Raw genomic sequence first — 21653 nt, forward strand, 5'->3', positions numbered from 1 at the left:
GGTGGAGAACATTAAATTTTTTGGATATTTCCTCTCAAACGTAATAGGTGTAAGTTTCACAATATGTGAGAAGTTTCTGCTTACTCTATTTGCTGCAAAGATGTTTGGGAAATGTATCTTTTGGTTAGAAAAGTGTAGTATTTGTTCTATAAATCTATTACTATGGAAGAAGGGAGAGTAGATTTTGGTAGACAACTAGCAGTCTGTACCTCATGACACTTATCGCGATGTGTATATTTTATACACACACACACACACACACACACGTTTTTTAATTGGCCTTCTACTTTTCCTTTTAGTAAGCACAATAAGGGCAAGGTACAAGTCTGCTTTATTTACCAATATATCTTCTGCCCTTAAATACCCTTCCTGTCTTTTAGTAGGGGTTTAATACAAAATTTTTAAATCACTGAATGACTGATTGAATGAATGAATGAATAAAAGGGATTTTACAGGTGAAGAAACTAAGGTTCAGACATTAGCCTTTCCTGGAGGCTGGGTGACCATTTCTAGGAATGTTGAATGATTTCCAGCTCAGATGGATAGGTTATCAAGATAGCTAGTAAGCTGTCTTCCAGCACTGAATATCTATGATTCTTTGGTGTTGTAGGAAATTACAACACTTCATAAAAGACCGTGAAGCTGCTTTGTGAAGGAGTAAATCAACAGAAATTAGAAAATATACCTTTCTTCTCATTGGTTCAATCACATAAAACTCTGTCCCTCACAACATTCCATGCTAATTTCTCACAGACTTCATCCCCACATCAAAACGGTTACCATTCAGCTTAGATGCTAGAAGACTGCAGCACATTTGCCACATACCTTTTTTAAATCACATCTTCCTTGGCAAGGAAAAGTAAATACGTGCTGGGTTTAAAAGATTTCCTATCGGGCTACAGGCTGCCTGGGAGAATAAAAGTAAACAAAAAGTGAGTTTTGTTAACAAATGTCTTTATCATATACTCTGTTTAACTGCATTAAAATAAAAGAAGGAAAGATGAAATTCTGAGAAATATAACCAGGGTACAGCAATTGACCATCAACTAAAACTTCTGGTCAGAGAAGTGTGAGTGTTCATTACTGTTAACAATAAGTTTTTCTTCTAAAAATTTTTCTCGGTAAAATAACGAGTTCTAAACTTGCTTTTCTTTGTTTTTCAAGATATTGAAGACTTTGAAACCAAAACAAGAAGCACAGTGTCCGTCCGAGAAGGTCAAGGTGTGGTGCTTCTCTGTGGTCCACCGCCACACTTTGGAGGTATGGTGGGGCTATTTTGAGGCACACAATTCAGGCGGCCACTCAGGGAACAAAATAGGCACTTCAGTTCTTAGAGCCAATGGTAGACCTTCATCAAATTTAAGGGACCAGGAAGGTTCAGACTCATCTTGCTGCATCCCAACAGTCCTAATCCAAATCTTTTCTTTTAAAGATATTTATTCAATCAGCCACTCAACAGGTATGCCCTTAAGGAGACGCAGGATGGCTCTGTACACACGTGTGAGAAATGGGGCTTTGCAGTGAAACCACCACAGCTGTTAATCTGCTGCCTGTCATCCTGCATGACAAAGGGCAATTTGTTTAACCTTTTTAGGCTTAGTTTCCTCACCTGTAAAGTGGAGACACTAATACCTATATTATAGTACTGTTGTGAATGTTAAATGAATGTAAATCAATTAGTTTAATGGCTAGTGTTTTATTTAAAAAAGAAAGCTAAGATTGTAATTTTATTTTTATTATCGGGCTCTATGGAGAAGCGAATGCCAACACTCATTCTGGTGACCTCACCTTAATTATTGGAAGAGGAAAGTTACCCCCTAATTGGAAGCAAATGTTGGATGGCTCTGAATCAGAATATCTCATAGCAATGGTGAAAATCAAGCAATAAATGCCACTCTTTACTTTGGAAGAATCTGGATTAGCCAGTGAATTAACCTGTTGCCAGGGATCTAAACCACCCACTGATCTGCAAGCCCTTGGGGCTGCATTTTCTCAAATTCTGTACGGTTTGGTACAATTTGGTAGATTCTCAACCAACTGTGATCCTGCGAGGATTCAGTGTAAAAATATCCATAAAGTCATTTCATTTAGTATAATCCGATACCATACTGACTATATTGTAGTTAGCTTAATAACAATAGCAAGTGCTTACATAGTACACACCTAAATACTTTACATGTATTAACTTTTTAACTCTGTACAACAACTACTACTCGAGGGAGATACTATAATGATTATTATTTTACAGATGAGAACACTAAGGTACAGAGAGGTTAAGTACTTGGTCCAATGTCATGCAGCTGGTAGGCAGTGAAGCCAAGCTCCAAATCCAGGCAAACTGGGTCCAGACCCTGGGCAGCTCTTTACCACCACTGCCTCTGTTATAGTTGATCTCCACTTTGGAATGGGAGGAGTTTTGGAAACACATAGACAAATATTTAAAAATAAAATGAAAGCAACTTTTCTTCTAATATTAAACCAAATCTTTTTTATGATCCTTTAAAAAGTTGAAAATATTTTTACCATTACTTTCATTTTTATACAACCTTGTGAAATGCTGACACAAAAAGAAAGAAAAAAAAAACGAACTGGAAGTTAACAATACTTTTATTCAATATTATTACAGACTGGTATGTCACTATGCTCACCTGAAATATTAGGGAAGAGTTACAAAACTTTCAATGCTGAGATAAAATAAGAGCACACAAAAATGTGATTTTTTTTTGATGTTTGTTTTTTAATAATAGGAAAATTATTTTCCAGTACCATAATATAAGATGACAAGACATGCAAATCATGTTCGTTTGTGCTGTCAGTCTGTGTCATTTTATACTCTGAGATTGGTCAAAGAGACTTGACAGAATCCAAGACTATTTTTACATTTGTTTACTCTAAATAAGAATAACAGACATGCAGAATACTTCTAAATGAGTGTCATATATTTTAAAAAGGCCATCAACTAGGAGAAGCTTTCCCTTGTCACCTTGCCACCTACCAATGAAGAAGTATATGTTGATCTTTTAAAGCATATAAGTCCTTCATTATAACAGTGTCTTTCTGCTTAATGCCATAAGACAAAATAACAGATATACAAAACCTGCCTTAAATTAAGATTGTCATAACTGAATAATGCATCCCTGTTGCATGCAAATTATGACAAACTTGCCTGATAACAAATTCGATTATGTAATATGAAATATTTTAGCAGGATTCCAAAGGTATTTGTCAATATTGACTTCATCTAGGTATTACAAGAATTTCCTTCCTGAGAGTCATGGCTTCCTCCACTCTACAAAGGAAGGAATGCTGGAATACTGTTCTTTTGTCGTTTATTGCTCTCTCAGATCAAAACTGAGGGGAATATTAACAGATACCTTTTGCTCCAATTATACAAATAGTCATTCATTCATTAAAGTATTAATAAAGTAATTAATTCATTAAATTAATGCAATAAAGTATTAATAACAGTAATAAGAGCTACCAGTTGTTGAGTTGTTACCATCGGCAAGCACTATAAGACCTTCCATTTATTTTCTCATTCCCACTATTCCAATATTTTTTTAATTTTTATTTTATTTATTTATTTATCTATTTAACATCTTTATTGGAGTATAATTGCTTTACAATGGTGTGTTAGTTTCTGCTTTATACCAAAGTGAATCAGCTATACATATACGTTAATAATAATAATTTTAAAATGAGGAAATTGAGACTCAGACTAAGTAAATCGGTTTTCAATTAGTAAATAAAGGCAAGATGCCAACCCAGGACTTTCTGACTTCAAAAAATGCCTACAGATAGAAGACTCTATAGTTAATTCTTAAACCTCAAGTTGTTTATTAGTTTCAAGAATCTTACACCTTCAGGTCTGCTAAGAGCCCTGAGAGTGTCTTTAACTGGTTCATTAAAACAATTCTTTATTCTTCTTTTTCCTGCCTCACCTTCTTGTGAAGATGAATTGTACCAGGAAAGACCTCAAGAAAGAAGAGAAATATATTCATCAGATAACCTTTAAATTGGATTAATGGACAGCTGGTTTAAAGTGGGCTGACTCTAGAGACAGACATGGTCTATCTTTGTCTGTCTTTGTAATTTGTCCTTAGATTTCGTGTGTATCTATGATCAGTGTCATAACCAGATGACTTCTTTGCTGGAGAGTCTGAGGAAGAACCCACTTCTAAGCTCATTCAGGCAATTGCCTGAATTCAGCTCCGTACGTTGTAGGTCTGAGATCCCCGTTTCCTTTTTGGCCAGCTGTCAAGAGCACTCTCATCTTCTAGAAGCTGCCCACACTGCTTGCCACATGCCTCTCCGTTTTCAGAACCTCCTTTGCATCAGTTCCCTCTAATACTTCAAATCTCTCTAGCCAAGAAGCATCCCATCCCAGTAAGGGCTCACCTGAACAGGTCAGCTCCACTAAAGATAAAGTCACTTTTTCCAAGTCAACTGTGCCATCTAATCTAACGTAATCATGAAAGTGACATCTCACCATATTCATTAATCCCATCATACCCCAGATGGTGGGCAGGGGTCAATGGCAGTTATTTTAGAATTTTGTCAACCATAATACACTTTCCAAAAATTTTGCCTTCACTTATTTCCATCTCTCTAAAGGCTCCATATTTACTTGCACACTTGGCAGTCACAAAAACATGCCTTCGAAATATACCAATTTGGGCAGATGAGGTTAGCAGGGCAGGATAGAGCAAATGTTGGCATGGCCAAATTGCTTTTACATCCGGTGTGTGAAAAGCAAAGATACACTGTAGATATCAATAAAGCTTCTCATAAAGAAAAGTGCTACAGATTCCATAGCGATAGAAGACCATTAGGGCTGAAATTTTTACATCATTTTTTGGCCAATTTGGTTATGTTGCCTTTCTCTATGTACCTGGTCAGCAGCAGTGAATCCCTCAAGTTGCTCAGTAACAAGGGAGACATCATATTAAACGTTATATTATCAGAACATCCTGAATTCTTTGTGCTTTCTCTCTAGTGTATTCACAAAAAACTTGCAAATTCTTTTCTTAACAAGGCCTATCAAATACATTTCAGTGTGTTTTATAATATTAAAAAAAAAAAAAAAAACACCTACAGGAGAGTAGGAAAATTTATCAACTAGGCTGAATCCTATAAATTTACCCAGCAAAGAATAGCTCCAGGAACAAAACAAAAGAAAAAATGTGTGTAAACAGATTTCCCACAGAAATGATTGGTCACAACTCAATGACATAGAGTAACTGGCATAAACCAAACTGAACAGGTGCTGTTATATGGACATCCTTTCTTTCAAAAAACCAAAGGAGATCTGAGTCCAGAGTAGGCATTCTTGTGGATGCTTCCTACACAATTTTTAGGGCAACCACAACTGCAGACGTGCTACTCATCTAGGAAGGGGCGATTTATAGATAAAGGTTATTCTAGGAGAAACGTACCCACAGTGGAAAAGAAAAGCAACCTAGGCAACAATGCCAGAACACAAAACTGGCACATTCTGCTGTACCCCTTAGAAATGTGAGATTTGGAAACAAAACAGTAACCATTCCCTATACTCTGAGGAGAGAAGTGTATTTTCTTCCTTAATTCTACTTCCTCACTAGAGATAAGCTCCATGAATGTGACTGAATCCATGCTGGCAGAAGCAGACTCATCCCTTCCTTCCATCCTCCTAAAAAATATATAACTCCAAAGTATTTCAGAGAAATGTAAGTTGTACTGAAGATTTGGTGGAAAGAACACATCGGACTGAAACATTTCATTTCCCATTAGACCTCACTTCTTCTCCTAACCTCTATTGGTCGTCCATGACTTCCCTTATCTTGACACAATATCTAACAGTTCCTTCCATTATCTATTATAGTTCTTATCCTTAATTTGTATAACTGTCTCAGAAAAATACAATTCTCCTACTTAGCTTCTTGGTGCTCGGCAGAACTAAAATTTGGAGCGTCAGCTAAATAAAACCCTTTTCTTTCCTCCACTATGTCTCTGGAGGGTTCTAAGGTCATTCCTCTAAACACAGGTTCATGTGAGGGAAAGAACCAATAGAATATTTATTTTACTAATTCATGTGGGGGAGGGGTCACAGCCTTGAGGTGGACTTTGAACTGTTATTCAGAGAGGTCCTTGCACCTTGAGTTCTCACTCACCTCAAGAGTGAGCTTTTGTTAAGAGCCTCAGTCACTTGTAACAATGATTTTGCATAAGTCATCTGCAAAAGGACTAAAAGCACAGTTTCCTCTAAATTTTTGAAATGAACGTAAAACGCTTGAAGCCAAAGCTATTGGATGAATATGAAAATAAGCAGTCAATAGATCTTCATGAGTACAGTGAATGAGCCTGGCCTCATGTGAAATTTTGTTTAAAAATGACAGTGTAGAAATGATACATGTTGTCTAAAACAATTAAAATCACCTTCACTGTGAAATAATAGTTCCACCATATTGAAAGTAAAGCACATTCTTTCCCTTTATTGTCTGAATATAAAACTCAATCCTGGGCTCATAAATATCGTAGGTTTAAAATTTGTTTTAGAGGAAATGTTCCATTCTCTCCTCAGATACAACTTTTAGGTTTGTAGAACAATTGAATTTATGCCAGTACTTTGGAGAATCTATGTCTGTAGTAGAAAGATAGCACTGTTGTTTGAGCCCAGCATTTGTATTTAAGTCAATAAAAATGTTGACAATTCAACTTAAATTGACAATCGTTCCCAGCAAGGCTCAAAATTGTGTTAGAGAATAAAGAGGATAACTATTGAGAAAACGTGCTAAACTTTCATATCTCCTTCTTCCCAATTAGTTTGTTGTTTTTTTTTCCTGTTTCTGGAGTAAATTACACTGGTGTTGTCTTAATGGGTAGGCCAAATTGGCAGTGACAATATTACTTTTGAATGTTGCTTGAATGTGTAAAATATTTAGGCAGATAGGCCCAACAGCTGCTCGTTAGCATAATAATAATAATAGTGATGATAACCATCATTATTGACCTTCTATTATATATTCGCTCAGCAAATATTTATTGTGTACTTACTAAGTGCCACTCATTTTACTGAGTTTTAGGGATATGGTGGAGAACAAAGCAACAAAGTCCTTCACTCCATGAATCTTAACTGTAAACAAATATAATAAAAAATATAAGTATGGCAGATGGTGATAAAAGCTAGGGAGAAAAATAAAGGGGATATGGAATGATGGGTGTGGCTGTTGTCTACTCAGAGGTCAAAGAAGCCTTCATTGACATTTGCGAAGAGAACTAAAGGAGTGAGTGAGACACTGAGAAAAGGCAGTTTGGGGAGTAGGAGCAGCATGTGCAACGGACCTGTGGTAGGACTGTGTCTGGCATGTTGGAAGAACAGTAGTGAGGCCCGTGTGGATGATGAAGGGTGAGCAAACAGGAGAGTGGATGAGGGTGGAAGCACTACTTTCAAGATATTTTACAGCCTTTGGAGTTTCCTGTGAGTGAGATTAGAACGCAATGCATGATAGTGAGCAGAAGAAAGACATGCTTTCTCTTTCAGTTTTAATAGTTTTTTCTGGAGAACAGACCATCAAGGGGCAACAATATAAGCAGTTAAAAGGTGATTACAGTGATTCAGGTTACAGTTAATGGTGGCTTAAGCCAGGATGATAGCAGTGGACAGGTGGATAAGTTGCCATATTCAGGATATATTTAGAGGGTATAGCTGAAATAACTTCCTGAAAGATTAAATGTAGATTGTAAGAAAAAGAGGGGAGTAAAAGATAACTCCAAGGTCTTTAGGCAGAGCAGCTGGAAGAATGCAGTTCCACGTACACGGATGAGGCCAATAAAGGGGGAGCAGGTTTTGGGATGGGGGGAAATCAGGAATTTATTATAAGACATTTTATAATTTTTTATTATAAGATATTTTATAATTTTTTATTATAAGATATTTTATAATTTTCAAATATCTAACTTCAGAGAGAAAATTTCAAGTACACAGCTGAATTGATGTATCTAGGAAGAAAGGTTTGAAGAACCAAATTTGGAAGTTATCATATGTAAATAGTATTTAACACCATATGATTGGAAAGATAATGAGTGCCGACTATACACTGGGCGTTCAGCTCAGCATCTGGCATACCTCGACTCAGGTAACACTTTCAAGAAAAATTTCTCCAATTTACAAATTGAGTAACTGTGTTAAAGAGGTTACTGTTAACTTGGCCAAGATCATGTCTCTGGAGTTCAAGGGATCCTATCTAAATACCACTGCATCTATTCTACTGCCTAATTTTGTCAGGCATAACCTGGCCACAGCAGACACTTAATAATTACTGCATAAAGTATAAAGAGATAGCAAGTGTTCTGAACTCTATTGGAGAATATGTAAACACCATCCAGAGAGGTGGATTGATTTTCCTAAAATTAGTGTAGAGTATGAGAACCAGAAAGATTATGGCTCTCCCACTGCATGTAGGACCAAAAATCCAATTTATTCTTCTAGGTCGCTTGCTGCACACTCCCTCTCTCCACATTCAGAATCTCATTTATTCCCAGGAAGAATGTTTTCCTTACTTTTCAGCATATTGAACGGAACTCATGTTACAGCCTGTTACCATCTGAATAGCCCAGGGTTTTTCAGTATCAGTACTACTGACAATTTAGGATGAGATAATTCTGTGTTACAGGGTTTGTCCTGTGCATTGTTAACATGTTTAGCAGCACCTTTGGCCTGTACCCACTTAATGCCAGTAGCACACCCTCTCCCAATTTTGAGTATGAAAATGGCTCTAGACATTGACAAATATCCCCAGGTGGGCAAAATCACACTTGGTTGAGAAGCACTCGTTTAGCCCATCTCTTACATTCACTCTATTAAGCTCACCCTTGAGGATGGAAATTGAAGAGGAAAGAGGAAGTCTAATCCTTATGTATTATTCCCCATGACTTGCCCAGGCTTCCTTAGAATTGGAGGATTCCCTGAAGTTTATTCAGAAGCTGGCTAGGTTTTAATTCCTTCTTCAGAAAGGATTTGCCAGTACAGATGCTGTCCTAGAATTCACTGGAACCTAGCAATCATAGGAACTCTGAGGGCCTTTACTTAGTGATTGTCTGTAGGCCACAAAGGCAGCGATCTCCATGATTCCAAACAGGACGTGCTGTAGATCAAAAGGTATTGAATAAAATCTAGGTGGTCAAGAAGTAATTATGGAACAAATGCGAGCTCAAATAAGAGTGGTTATAAAGGTGTTGGGGCAGTTTTCTGGCTTCCATCATAAACTTGCTCAGCACCAATATCAGTGACCTCAACCCAGAATAGGAATTATTCTTCTTGGATTAGGTCTTTACCACTGAGCTGGCATAACCACCTAAGAGCCAGTCACATTTTACCCTGTAGCACTACACAATGTTTGCAGTAAATTGTACGCATACTGGAATATTCCAAAAAAGGATTTAGCCACTAAATCTGAGCACTCTGCTTCAAATTCTGTTTTCTACTCATTTATTTTCTGCCTCAAGAAACATGCTACCAACTTTGAGATCCTTTCTACAGGGCCAACAGAAGTTCTCAGTGTCAGTGTTTATTTTTACTGGTCTCTTTCACATGAGATGCTTCCCCTCTAATAAAAATTACATCCCATATAATGGGTATACTTGCATATAACTTTTGTGTTTGTATTTTACATATCACAGTACAAGATATAGGGCTGTAAAAGATGTTATAACATATTCATGCTCTGGGGAAAACAGGATTTGTTGTATGCTTGACAGAGCAGCAGATAGTCTTTAATTGCTTACTGCAGATCTTCCATTTCTAATAATAATTGTAGAGGATGGTGTCAATGTGAAACTACAGACAATGGTTCAGGGAGGACCTATTATCATTCAGTTCTAGTGTTCCTGCTGAATCATCATAGGGAGAATATATCACAATCATCAATAACAGATAAATGCCATAGATGGTGGAGAAAATATTTAAAAATTCAATGGTTTCAACTTAAGTGGCTCATGAATTATACATTTAATTAAGAAAAGCCAAATGGAAAGGATTTTAAGCTTCTAATTTGCAAGGTATTTTTCTTCTTTCCTCATTAAAAAAATATACAAATTCAGCATGGCAGTGGCTGATAATGGAACAAAATAGATAAAAGCCCCCACTGCAGGCTGGCTGCTTGGATGAACTGGAAGAGTCAGCCTAAGGGGAGAAGGGAGCAGGGCAGGATGAAAAATAACAGTGACAGGAAGGGCTTGCAGCTTTACATCTTCAACAGTTCACAGAGGGGCACAAAAGACACCCGGATTCTAGTCTCAGAGCTACTGCAATCTTCCTTTCTGCTCATTCGCCTGTAAAATGAGGAGGTTGGGCTGGAAGAAATCTCAGGTCCCTCCCATCCCAGACATTCCATGAATCTATGAACTGATGTACATCCTTTTCTCAAGCCTCCCACACACCACCCAAAGGCAAATATACAAGGTGACCACTGTTCTATCAAATCCTTCCTAGTGTGATCACGCAGAGGACACTGAGATTTACCATTAATAGCAGTTATTTTCAAAGCAGACTTTGCCCAGTGTCAGCACCCCGTGGGAATTTGTTAGCAATGCAAATTCTCTGGCTCCACACCAGACATACTGAATGAGAAACTCAGAGTGGAGCCCAGCAGCTGGCATTTTACCAAGTCCTCCAGGTGATTCTGATGCTCACAGAAGTTTTAAAATCTCTTCTCTAGAGAGGACTTTTTGGAGAGAAGGATTACTTATTACAGGTTTTGCAAATGTGTTCTATTCCCTGCTAATAGTAGCTATAAGTACACTGGAGTAATTTAGAATAGCGGGTTAATCATTTATTCTACAACATTCTGAGGAAACTGAATCCAGGACAGGCAGTACTGATATGGGAGGGAATGCGTGGTGAGGAACAATTGTCCTAGATGTGAGTAGGTTCAGGTATGCAGGGAGCTGGGGTTTTGGAAGTCTGAAGGCAAGGAAGAATAGCCAGGAAGAGCATACTGACATAGAAAAAGAGGATCAGTTGTAGATACACAGAAAAGAAGAAAGGTGGTATTAGGGAACGAACAAAGGGTTTGACATTAGAAGGATGTAGGTTCAAGTTCTGCCCCTTTCTACATGTTAACAGTATGATTTTGGGAAATTACTTTTATACCCCTAGCTCCAGTACCCTCCCCTATATATATGACAGGCATATTAGCAACAGCCAATTAGCCTCACAAAACAAACTGTGGGAATGATGAAACAGGTATGAAATAAAAGTGCTTCTTAGCTTTTTAAAAAAATTATTCCTTAGGTAATCCTCCTTATTTCTGAACCACATTCTTTGAGCAGCTTCTCAATATTCCACAATTGAAGAAGGATACACCACATGTAGGAACAGATCGAAAAGTTTTAGCAGCTAAGGTAAAAATGAATTCAGCAAGGGAGAGATGAAAATTACAGTCTCTGGCCCCAAGATTACAGGGTAAAGAATACAAAGATTTCTTGGACACTAGCGGCAATCTGTAATTTCTGCAAAGTGAAAGGGGTTACCTTGGATTTCGGAGAGCTAGAGCTTATTTTTCTCCCCACAGAGGTATTGATGAAAGATCCCTAAGCTGAACACAGCCCTGGGAATTTGCTCAAGATTTGTCTTTATTCCATAGAAGGTTCGAAAGATGAGGAGTCACTGACAACAGGGAAATCTGAATTACATTTTTTCCTCCTCTTTATACCGAAGAAAATTTTGCTATCTAGATGGCTCTCCAGTTTCAAACAAAACCCTTTGAGCATCTCTTTGGTAAAGACAAAGCAACAGGCTCAGAAGTGAGACAGCAAAGGACATCAGTAAAGAAACTCAGAAGCAAGAGACCATATGAAATGACAGACGACTCCAGTAGGGACTTGAAAAAGAAAACAAAGATTCAATACCCGGAAACAGGACAAGAATGTCAAAGTATATTTTAAAAAATAAAAAGCGACTTGTATTTATGCATAGTTTTTCTAAAAGTATAGAGTATTAGAAAAGTCGAAGCAATGTTGAGGGTGGAGAAGACCATTCACAGAAACACAGATTTAACCTCCCACCCACTGCAAAAATTAATCTTTTTTGCAATACCTCAAGCAATGCTCATCCATTCTCTGCTTGGTCACCTCTCATGATAGAAAACTTGTTATCTCATATATCTTCTGCTGGTATAGCTCTAAAGTTTGGACTGGTCTTCACTGTATCTTAATACAGTCAAACAGCATTCTGTAACCTTCAACAGCCACAAGTTCTACTTTTGCCTTCTGGATATCAATGGAGAAGGCTTCATTTCGCCCTTTATGAACACAACAGCAATTCGACCTATGAAGGCAGTTCAATTATTCTTCCCATTTTCCCCCTCAAGGGTCAATTATCACTTTCTTTGGTGTCCTAACTTCTGGCCTTTGCTATGTTTTGCTTCTCTCTCTCTTGATATACTTGAGATTTTTAATTCCCTCTCAATAGCGGGTGCTCTGAACATAATATTACAGTTCAACCACGAGACATTTGTAGGGTGTTGAAAACAGATTCCATGGTATTTTACTCAGATATTAATAAATCAAATCGCTAGGAGAAGGATTAGCTATCTGTACGTTAACAAGCTTCCTAATGTGCTCTGAATAAAACATAATACTCCAGTCTTAACGGTTCAGAGTAAGAATAAAAAATATTATCCATCATATTTTTTATAAGTCATAAAAACTTATAAGTTGTAAAAACACTGCTTCATTCTAGTGTTTAGCTTTCCTGATACTATTTTCATCCCGTTGCTTCTTTTTCCCATTTACACAAATATTACATAGTAATTAAAAACTCTAATATGGCAAAACACATTATGCAGAGAGTGAAAACCTATGGTATTCCTTCTCCTTACCCTGAGAAAACCACTATATACATTCTTAGGTTTCTTAATTTAATAATTTATGTGAACACACACATACATACATATACACACAAGTTCTCACACACAGATACATAACTCTTAATGGGATCATACTAAACATCTTGATTTACAACATGCTTTTCATATAATGATGCGTCTTGAATTTTTTTTCTTCCTGAACACCACTTTTATAGGTTTAATGCCACTTTGTGCATTTGCACATTTCATACTTTAGTGACATTTTTGTTGCCGTTCTTCCCCTGTGTCATATATTTCCCTTATATCTTCTTCACTCCTGAGAATGATATCAGAGTTCTGGCTGTATAGATGAATTTATTTTTGTTGAAATCATTTATGAATTGTGGTCAGAATTTAATATACTATTATATAGAATATATATAATTTAACATATAATAGATGATTTGATTTGATTTAGTTCCTCCTCACTATTAGTCTGTTTTATTGTTACACCCACTCTTTTCTTCTTTCTCCTTCCTATCCTCCTTTCTTATATTCTTTTAATAATCTGGTTCCCTAAGTGTATTGTTAATGCTTTATGTCTTTTTTTCTTGGTGAAAGGGATGATAAAGATGGCAAAATTCCCATATTCCCAATTTCTCAAAAGTTTTTCTATATGGATCACGTTTAAGGTCAGAATAGCTGTCAATCTGTATTGTTTCCTCATCCTTTAGACAATTTTAAATCAGTACGACTAGTGAAGAATGTTTCAGGTGGTCTGCTTCTATCTGGAAAAGACTGCTAGATCACACCAGAAATAATTAGCCTTGTTTTTTGGTCTCTACCATGTCTTGCTTCTGCACCAGTTTTAATATAAGTGCAGATAACAGATATGACCTGCAACTTCTGTCTGGACAAGAGGCCCCTAGTTGCTTCAGGTGCTCTCCTATGAGCTGTGATTTCTAAGCGTGTGATGTCCAAATTCATCTAGAGGTGAAGATACTTTAACCATAACTAGTATATCCCCCTTTTCACCCCCAGCACCTATACCTTCCACTTATTAGGGGGGAGGGGTCATTTTTGAACCATTTATATTCTTCCACTTTCCTAGACATAAGTTCAGTTCTACCTAGTTTCCACAATACGTATACTTTTTAACCTTCATATAGTACCACACTTATAAAACCTTAATCCATGAGAATATTTTCCTTTGCTCAAAGATATCTGGCTAAAATAAAAAATGACAACATGTATTTTTTACAAAAATTTAGAACAACTCTAACTTTCATATATTGCTGATGGAGATATCAACCGATACAACTTTGGAAAGTTCTTCTGTAGTTTTTTATAAAGTAAAACATGCATCTATCCTATGGCTCACTCCTAAGAACTTAACGAAGAAAAATAAAAAGTCCACAGATAGTTTTAGAAAAGAACGTTTATTTCAACCTAATATACAATGGCCCCGAGATGGAAATAATTCATATGTTTTTCAAGAAGAAAGCAGCCAAACACATTTTGGTATATTCATAGAATGGAATCCCACTCAGCAATAAAAAGGAAAGAAGTACTGGTAGTCACAACTACATAGGGGAACATTAAAATATGTTCAAGAAACCAGACACAAAACAGTATATTGGGAGTTTGGGATTGACATGTACACACTGCTATATTTAAAATTGATAACCAACAAGGACCTACTGTATAGCACAGGGAGCTCTGCTCAATACTCTGTAATAACCTAAATGAGAAAAGAATTTGAAAAGAATAGCTACATGTATATGCATAACTGAATCACTTTGATGCACACCTGAAACTAACACGACATTGTTAATCAACTATACTCCAATATAAAATAAAAATTGAAAAAAAAAAGTACATTCTCCTTGATTACATTTTTATGAAATTCCAATACTGGCAGAAATAATCTATGATGATAGAAATCAGGTAGTTGTTACAATGGTAGAGATTGACCAGAAGGGACATAAGAAAATTTCTGAAGAGATGGAAATGTTCCATATTTTATTTGGGGTTGGTGGTTTCCTAGGATTTAGATTGTTAAAACTAATTGGACTGAACACTTAGGATCTGTGGATTTCATAGTATGTTCATTATATCAATTATATATGTCTCTATATATTTATATTCATATTTATATATAAGATTTCCAGAGATAGATTGATTGATGTTCAGCAAAACTGATATGTTCTTTTTCATCTTCAAGCTTTTATTCTCTGAGCAATGTCTGGCTGCTCATCTGCTGCTTGGATAGCTCCCAATCATCCTTCTGGTTTGAACATGGAAATTTTTTTTTTAAAGATATTTTTAACGTGCACCATTTTTTTTAACATCTTTATTGGAGTATAATTGCTGTACAATGGTGTGTTAGTTTCTGCTGTATAACAAAGTGAATCAGCTATACATATACATTTATCCCCATATCCCCTCCCTCTTGCGTCTCCCTCCCGCCCTCCCTATCCCACCCCTCTAGGTGGACACTGAGCTGATCTCCTTGTGTCATTCATCGACAGATGAATGGACCATTTTTAAAGTCTATATTGAACCTGTTACAACATTGCTTCTGCTTTTATGTTTTGGTCCTTTGACCGCAAGGCATGTGGGATCTTAGCTTCCTGACCAGGGATCGAACCCGCACCCTCTGCATTGGAAGGCAATGTCCTAACCACTGGACCGCCAGGGAAGTCCCTAACATGGAATTCTTTTCAGAAGAATTTTCTGACCACAGATCATTCTAGCTTCCTTCTATGGGCTCCCTACAATGCTTCTGTCAAAGCACATATCATCCCACATTGACATTATCCACACTAGTTGTAACTAGTTTAACTGGTTAAGCTTTATACGGCATAGGCTTTACTTTGCTGTATTCTAAGTCCGAAAATGGTCACAAAATAGGTGTTCAGAAATTATGTGATGATTGAATGATGGAATGAATGAATTCCAAGATCAGTGGTAGAGTCCTTGAACTTACACCTTGAAGTTAAATTTTTAGCAAGTACACCTAAACATGATTAATGCGGGCATCCTTCTGACTACAAATTGAGAAACACTGCTTCAACACAAGCATTGCTGGAGAAAATCAGTGTGTATTTTAAGTCCTTAGTATTTTATATCTTATAGCTTTTCTTAATAAGTTCATTCACTTATTCCCTTGACATCCTATCACCACATCCTTAATTACAGAAAGCTAGTGATGGATAGGGAGACTATATCATCCAAATTGGGATATATTTAACTATAAGGGAGTATGACAATTACAGCAGGACAACAGGCATAAACTGGACAAACAGGGGTAAAATCGTATTCTACTTATGGAGAAGTAGGGCACAGAACTTTCAGGTAAGAATGAATACAGTAAGGATAATACTTATTTTTTCTGTTTTCTAGGTTTATCTTATGCGTGGACTTTCAATGATAACCCCTTATATGTCCAAGAGGACAACAGGCGGTTTGTCTCACAAGAGACAGGAAACTTGTACATTGCCAAAGTGGAGCCATCAGATGTTGGCAACTACACTTGCTACATAACAAACAAAGAAGCCCAGCGAAGTGTTCAAGGACCACCCACTCCATTAGTGCAGCGTACTGATGGTAAGATGATGAGTTATCTTAGGGATATACTTTATCTGTGGATCTTGAAGCCTGGGGAGATCTGTAGAGCTTTCTGCTTCCCTCTGGTTCAGTGGAGCCATATCATGTATGAGGTGAGGTTTAATTCACAATATGATGAAAATCACAAAAAATAATAGAAAACTATATAATTTATCCACATAGCACAGTATAGATGATTCTGGGTATACTGTGCCATTTCTTCTCTGGCATTGGAACGGATCATCTTTTCTTTGCTTAAGAAGTATTTTGTTTAAAAAAACAATGTTTGTTTGGGAGAGTAGGCAGGTGTATAGACATGTGTGGGTGCTGCCAAACTTATTGACTGAATTAATATATTTTCAATGGACATATGACACAGCTTCTCTTTAATGTCTCCTTCTTTTCCGTATTTGTATCTTTTGTTCACCCTTTATTTTCCTGGTTGGCAAGGCAGGTAAACGATTCAGATCCAAGGAAAGTAAATCAAGTCAACATTAATTATGAGCATTCCAAAGAAAAATGCAACACAAGATTCATACTAATTATATTCCTCCAAGGAACATAATTCAGATTGGTCTTTGATGAGTTTTGTAGTTTAGTCAAGCTGGTACAAGATTTAGAGAGTTAGAAAACCTAAGGAAGTCACTGAAGTAGAAAAATCCTCTAGTTGATTCTTTAATTACATATTCACAGTGGGAAATGTAAAGATGGAAAATCTGTTGATGCATTTTGTGATCAGATTCTGGACTTGAAGTGTAACACTGCATAGAGTTTTTCTCCTCTCTAAGGAGCTTAAGAAAAGTAGGAATACAATGTTAATGATGGCTAAAGAATCATGGAACTAGCTCCTTAGAGGGAGTACTTATGACAGAGCTTTTATAATCACTAACCATTCAAATATATTTTCACGGTCTTAATTCAGAATTCAGCAACCACTAGATTTATTCATAAGTCCAATTTCTCCCCTTCAGTGAGTACTCTCTTCATGATTGCAAGAGCTCATGAGCCACTAATATGCATAGAAACACTACCATATTTTCCTTTCTTCCCCCATCTACTCTTAGTTTCCTCTTTATCTCTTCTTAATTCCTTCATTCTTCCATCTCCTCTATTCTTTTAAACACATTTATGGTAAAAAATGACCAGAAGCATCATACATAATAAAAAAAAAAACTCTTCTAAAAGTAGTCACTCAAGAAATATCAGATGTCAAAGAAATAGAAAACATAGTTTACCAGTTTAGTTGAATGAAGTAATACTCTTGACCTCCTCAACCAGAGCCTCTTTGAATGTTTGGAATGATTAAGGTCTTAAAAATGAGGTATTTTCATTTTATATGTATTTTGTAAATTTCACTTTTTTGTGCACTTGTACTGGCAACCAATACATCATTTATGTTAGGAATGTATTATTCTGGTGTTTGGTATATAAGTAAAAATAAAAGAAATTCAACATTTTTAAAGATGTTTTAAAGAAATTTAAACATTTTAAACAACAGTTTGTTGTTGATTAAATTAATCAAGTTAACGAGGATAGCCTGGAGATACATTTCTACTTTTTCCAACTTTTCTGGTAGCTAGCATATTTACAATACCTTAGACTATTGTCTTAGTCTTATCTTAGCCCGTATCCATAATTCCTTTTGAAAATTTTTAAATTATTAAAATAAATTTTTATAAGGGTACAGTAAACTCATTTAGTGGTAAAACCTTAATAAACTGACATAAGAATATTTATGTCTTTATTTATCCCAACTACTTACTTCAAAGGTTTTGCTGCAAAAGTACCGATATTTTGGATTGAGGTGCTGTATCAGATCTATAACACAGTGTTAGCTAAAAACTTCTTTATTCCTAAGCAGATCTGACCCATGAGTTCTGTGAATGGGTGAAAGATCCAAGAAATCTCTAGAGAAGAAACTTGCTCGATAACTCAGAAGCATTTTAAAGCTCGGTATATTCAGTTCTTAATTGGAAATACTAATTCTTTTTAAGATGCTGTTGTGGAATATAGGGAAATTTGGAATGCCTCTATTCTGATACTTTGATATACCTTAAATATTTATTTTTTAGGGGAGAGAGGAACAAACTAATTCCTTAAATAGCATCATGAGGTTTCCTTGCCCTCTGTCACTCATTATAGTATAGAAAAATATTGTTAATTGAACAACAGAATAATCAGATTTTGGTAAATAAAGCATTTGCTTCATAGGAAACTTCTATTCTCTAGAAATGCTGCTAGCTCTTTTGGTATTTAACAGGTGTGATGGGGGAATATGAACCAAAGATTGAAGTGCATTTTCCTGAAACTATTCAAGCTGCAAAGGATTCATCTATAAAACTGGAATGCTTTGCCCTTGGAAAGTAAGGTTTTGTTTTGTTTTGTTTCCTGGTTGTTTTAATTAAAACAAATGAGTATTTTGGTATTCAAATGCTGCTCTAAGGTAAATTAGCAAATAGACTTTAAATGCTGGGCAAAAGTGGAACTTTCTGATTGGACTTTAAATAAGCATGCCTAATACTCTGAAAGTGATTGGGGCGGCAATTTCCCCAAATAAGCCGATATTTACTTGAGTTTGAGCACAATGAAACCCGTTTAGGCAGCACACTGCAAAGGAATAAGTGAGCTTGTATAAGACGGTGAGCAGGTCACTAAACTTTCGACGTATCCTTCACTCCATCTCATCCTACATCCAGAAATATATTGCCTGGAGTGTCTCCTTGCTTAATTAATCAGCGACTCTTGTAAATGAAAAACCTGCACTGCTAGTGTCCAAAATAAGACTAATTAAAAGCCATTGTTCATAGTGGATAATTAGAATTGAGCCAAACCTGTCCTGGCAGTGGAGGCATTTTATTTTACTCAGATAAGTGTTTATCAGCAGTAGGTTTGGAAAGCTTTGAAGCCAGCCAAATATCTGCTTTTGTGCATGGAATATTGAGAACATTTCTTTGCTTTTTGGCAATATTCAAATTTTATTTTTATGCCCATAAACACCAGAATGAAGTAACAAAGTGATAGATCAGATTTGCCATTTTAAAACACTGATGTACATATGAATTATCTGGGGGCACAGTTAAGTTGAAATTCTGTAGATCTGGGGTGATGTCTGATTGCTCCATATCTAACAGGCTCCGAGGTAATAGTGATTCTTCTTGTCTACAGAACATACTTTGAAGAGTAAAGGACTTGACTCTCACTACCACATTTCAGGGCTTACTTATAAATCCAGAGTCTATTTGTAATGTGGGCCTCACATTCAGAAATAGTGACTTACATTCCAAACTATGGAAAACATCCTTAAAAGTCTTCATCTTGTTATTAAGTAAATATACTGAGTAATCCAAATAATGCTGGTTACTACATCTTTTAGGTTCCTTTCTATATATGAAATCTTGTAGCTCTTTAAATTTCTCAGGTTATCCATTTTTCATATATTTAAGAGACCATATTTAATTTTTATACAATACTGGTCCCACAGTATTGTCCAATAAATAACTGACTGATTAAATGATTCTTTAAAAAGTGACAAATTGAGGCTTTGTCCATTTTTGTTTGCCTGCCTTTTAAGACATGATGAACTTTCACCATTTTCAAGCTTTCTCAGAAAATAAAGTATACAAAAAACACAAAATGTCAGCAAAATACTTTGACAATTAGTTGATTAATTTAAAAAGAAAACCAATGAAAGACAGTATCTGAAAATAATATTAATAGTTTATTCTATCATGTTTGGCATCAGGAAATATGGATTCCTGTAACTTAAAAAATACTCATATAATAAATAACTGAAAAGGATTGAGGCTGGTTCTCAAGAATCTCATGTAAATAAATTTCATTTGTTAATCATTTATAACTAAGAATTTATATGACATACATAATCCTCATAATTATGCAGGGTACATAATATTTTTATTATATATGAGTAAAATGAGGCTCAGATTGTACAAGTAACCTGTTCAATTTTATGCTTCTGATAAGAAAGAGAGGGCGATTCAGATTTAGTCCCACCTGATTTGAAGTTCTGAACTTAGAAACTTTGGAGTAAATGGTTAAGATAACTGCTCTCCAAGTCAGAGGAGGCAGATTGAATTCCCAATTTTCTCAAGAGTTGTCTGACCATCAGCAAACATGCTGCTTAAGCTTTATGAATTCCCAGATTCTCACCCAAAAAATGTTATAATGATACCTGTCTCCTGTGTTTGTTTTGAAGATGAGAGTGGATAATACATGTAAAAACATGGCAAGTCCGATGTGTATGTACAAAAAAACCCCCTGAATGGTAAAGTATACATTCATTGTTAAGTTTATACCTAAAGGAACTACTGCACATGAAATAAAATTAAGGAAGAATGGGAAAATGATGAGAATTACTTAATTGCACCTCATAGAAAATTGTCAAGGAAATAATTGATTTAATGGAGTATGCTTAAAAACACTTTACCTGCCAAAATTAATGTTGAAATTATATTTATTAAATTATTAATATGGAATTGAAATGCCTAGGGGTTAAAATGGAAAGTCCAAAGCATCCACAGGGTCAAAGAGATAGTGTTAAAATGTCATGTATAAGAAACATATATTCTGTGTAACTGAAGTGCAGATCTAGTTCTCATTTCTTCAAATGAACAGAATGTGTATGAAAATGCTTTGTATACTATGGAAAATATTATACGAATTTTAGCTACTAACAAAAAGACTTTTTATATATGCTCGCCAATAGTTTTCAGAAAACAAGTTGCACTATAGTTGAAACATTGCAAACATACTGAAGAAGCTTGCTAGTCCATTAAAAAATTCGACATTTACCAAATACTTTACTGACTTTTTAAAATTTGCAACATTAACAAACATAAAAACAATGCACTCCCTAGACAATTAATTACATAACAATTAATTAATAACAATCTGAAAAGAACAAAATCAAACCACTTTTTAAATTATAAATCTCTATTTGCAGATTTATTGCCAAGCATTTTACAAACTATTGAATGATAATTATAATCATGTTCTCTGACAGCTCTTTATAAAAATATTGCTGTTCAGCACTTGATTTTGTTTTTGTTTTTTTCCAAATGTTGGGACTGCTTTGTATAAATCCTTTTAAATCTACTTGTTCACTTTCTGAGGTACTGCACTTCTCTGTAATAAGTTCGATAAACCCCAAACTGAAACAAGCTAATTGGTTCAGTGAAGAATAGAATCAAAGTTCTTTTTCTT

General features: G+C 35.8%; 2 protein-coding genes across 19 annotated transcripts in view; one reads left to right on the forward strand and one right to left on the reverse strand.

Moving 5' to 3' along the window:
- LOC307193527 (uncharacterized protein) overlaps positions 1-21653 on the reverse strand; it is a 730787-nt gene that overhangs the window by 527939 nt on the left and 181195 nt on the right. For 13 of the 15 annotated variants that reach the window (XM_079935643.1, XM_079935642.1, XM_079935639.1 and 10 more), the window contains exon 5: positions 826-907. The exons of 1 other annotated variant lie outside the window; for it this stretch is intronic. The gene's annotated coding sequence lies outside the window, so the exon portion shown is untranslated. The remainder of the gene's footprint in view (positions 1-825; positions 908-21653) is intronic. One more of the 15 variants, XM_079935641.1, reaches the window with a different exon arrangement.
- CNTN6 (contactin 6) overlaps positions 1-21653 on the forward strand; it is a gene marked incomplete at its 3' end in the record, with an annotated part of 232143 nt that overhangs the window by 122394 nt on the left and 88096 nt on the right. For 2 of the 4 annotated variants that reach the window (XM_079935627.1, XM_079935629.1), the window contains exons 4-5: positions 1165-1260; positions 16230-16433. In XM_079935627.1, the coding sequence (XP_079791753.1) occupies positions 1165-1260; positions 16230-16433 (300 nt within the window). Of the gene's footprint in view, positions 1-1164; positions 1261-16229; positions 16434-18693; positions 18797-21653 lie in introns of all 4 variants that reach the window. The other 2 variants (XM_079935626.1, XM_079935628.1) reach the window with 2 other exon arrangements.

The sequence above is a fragment of the Stenella coeruleoalba genome (assembly GCF_951394435.1).
Source record: "Stenella coeruleoalba genome assembly, chromosome: 10".
Lineage (NCBI taxonomy): Eukaryota > Metazoa > Chordata > Mammalia > Artiodactyla > Delphinidae > Stenella > Stenella coeruleoalba.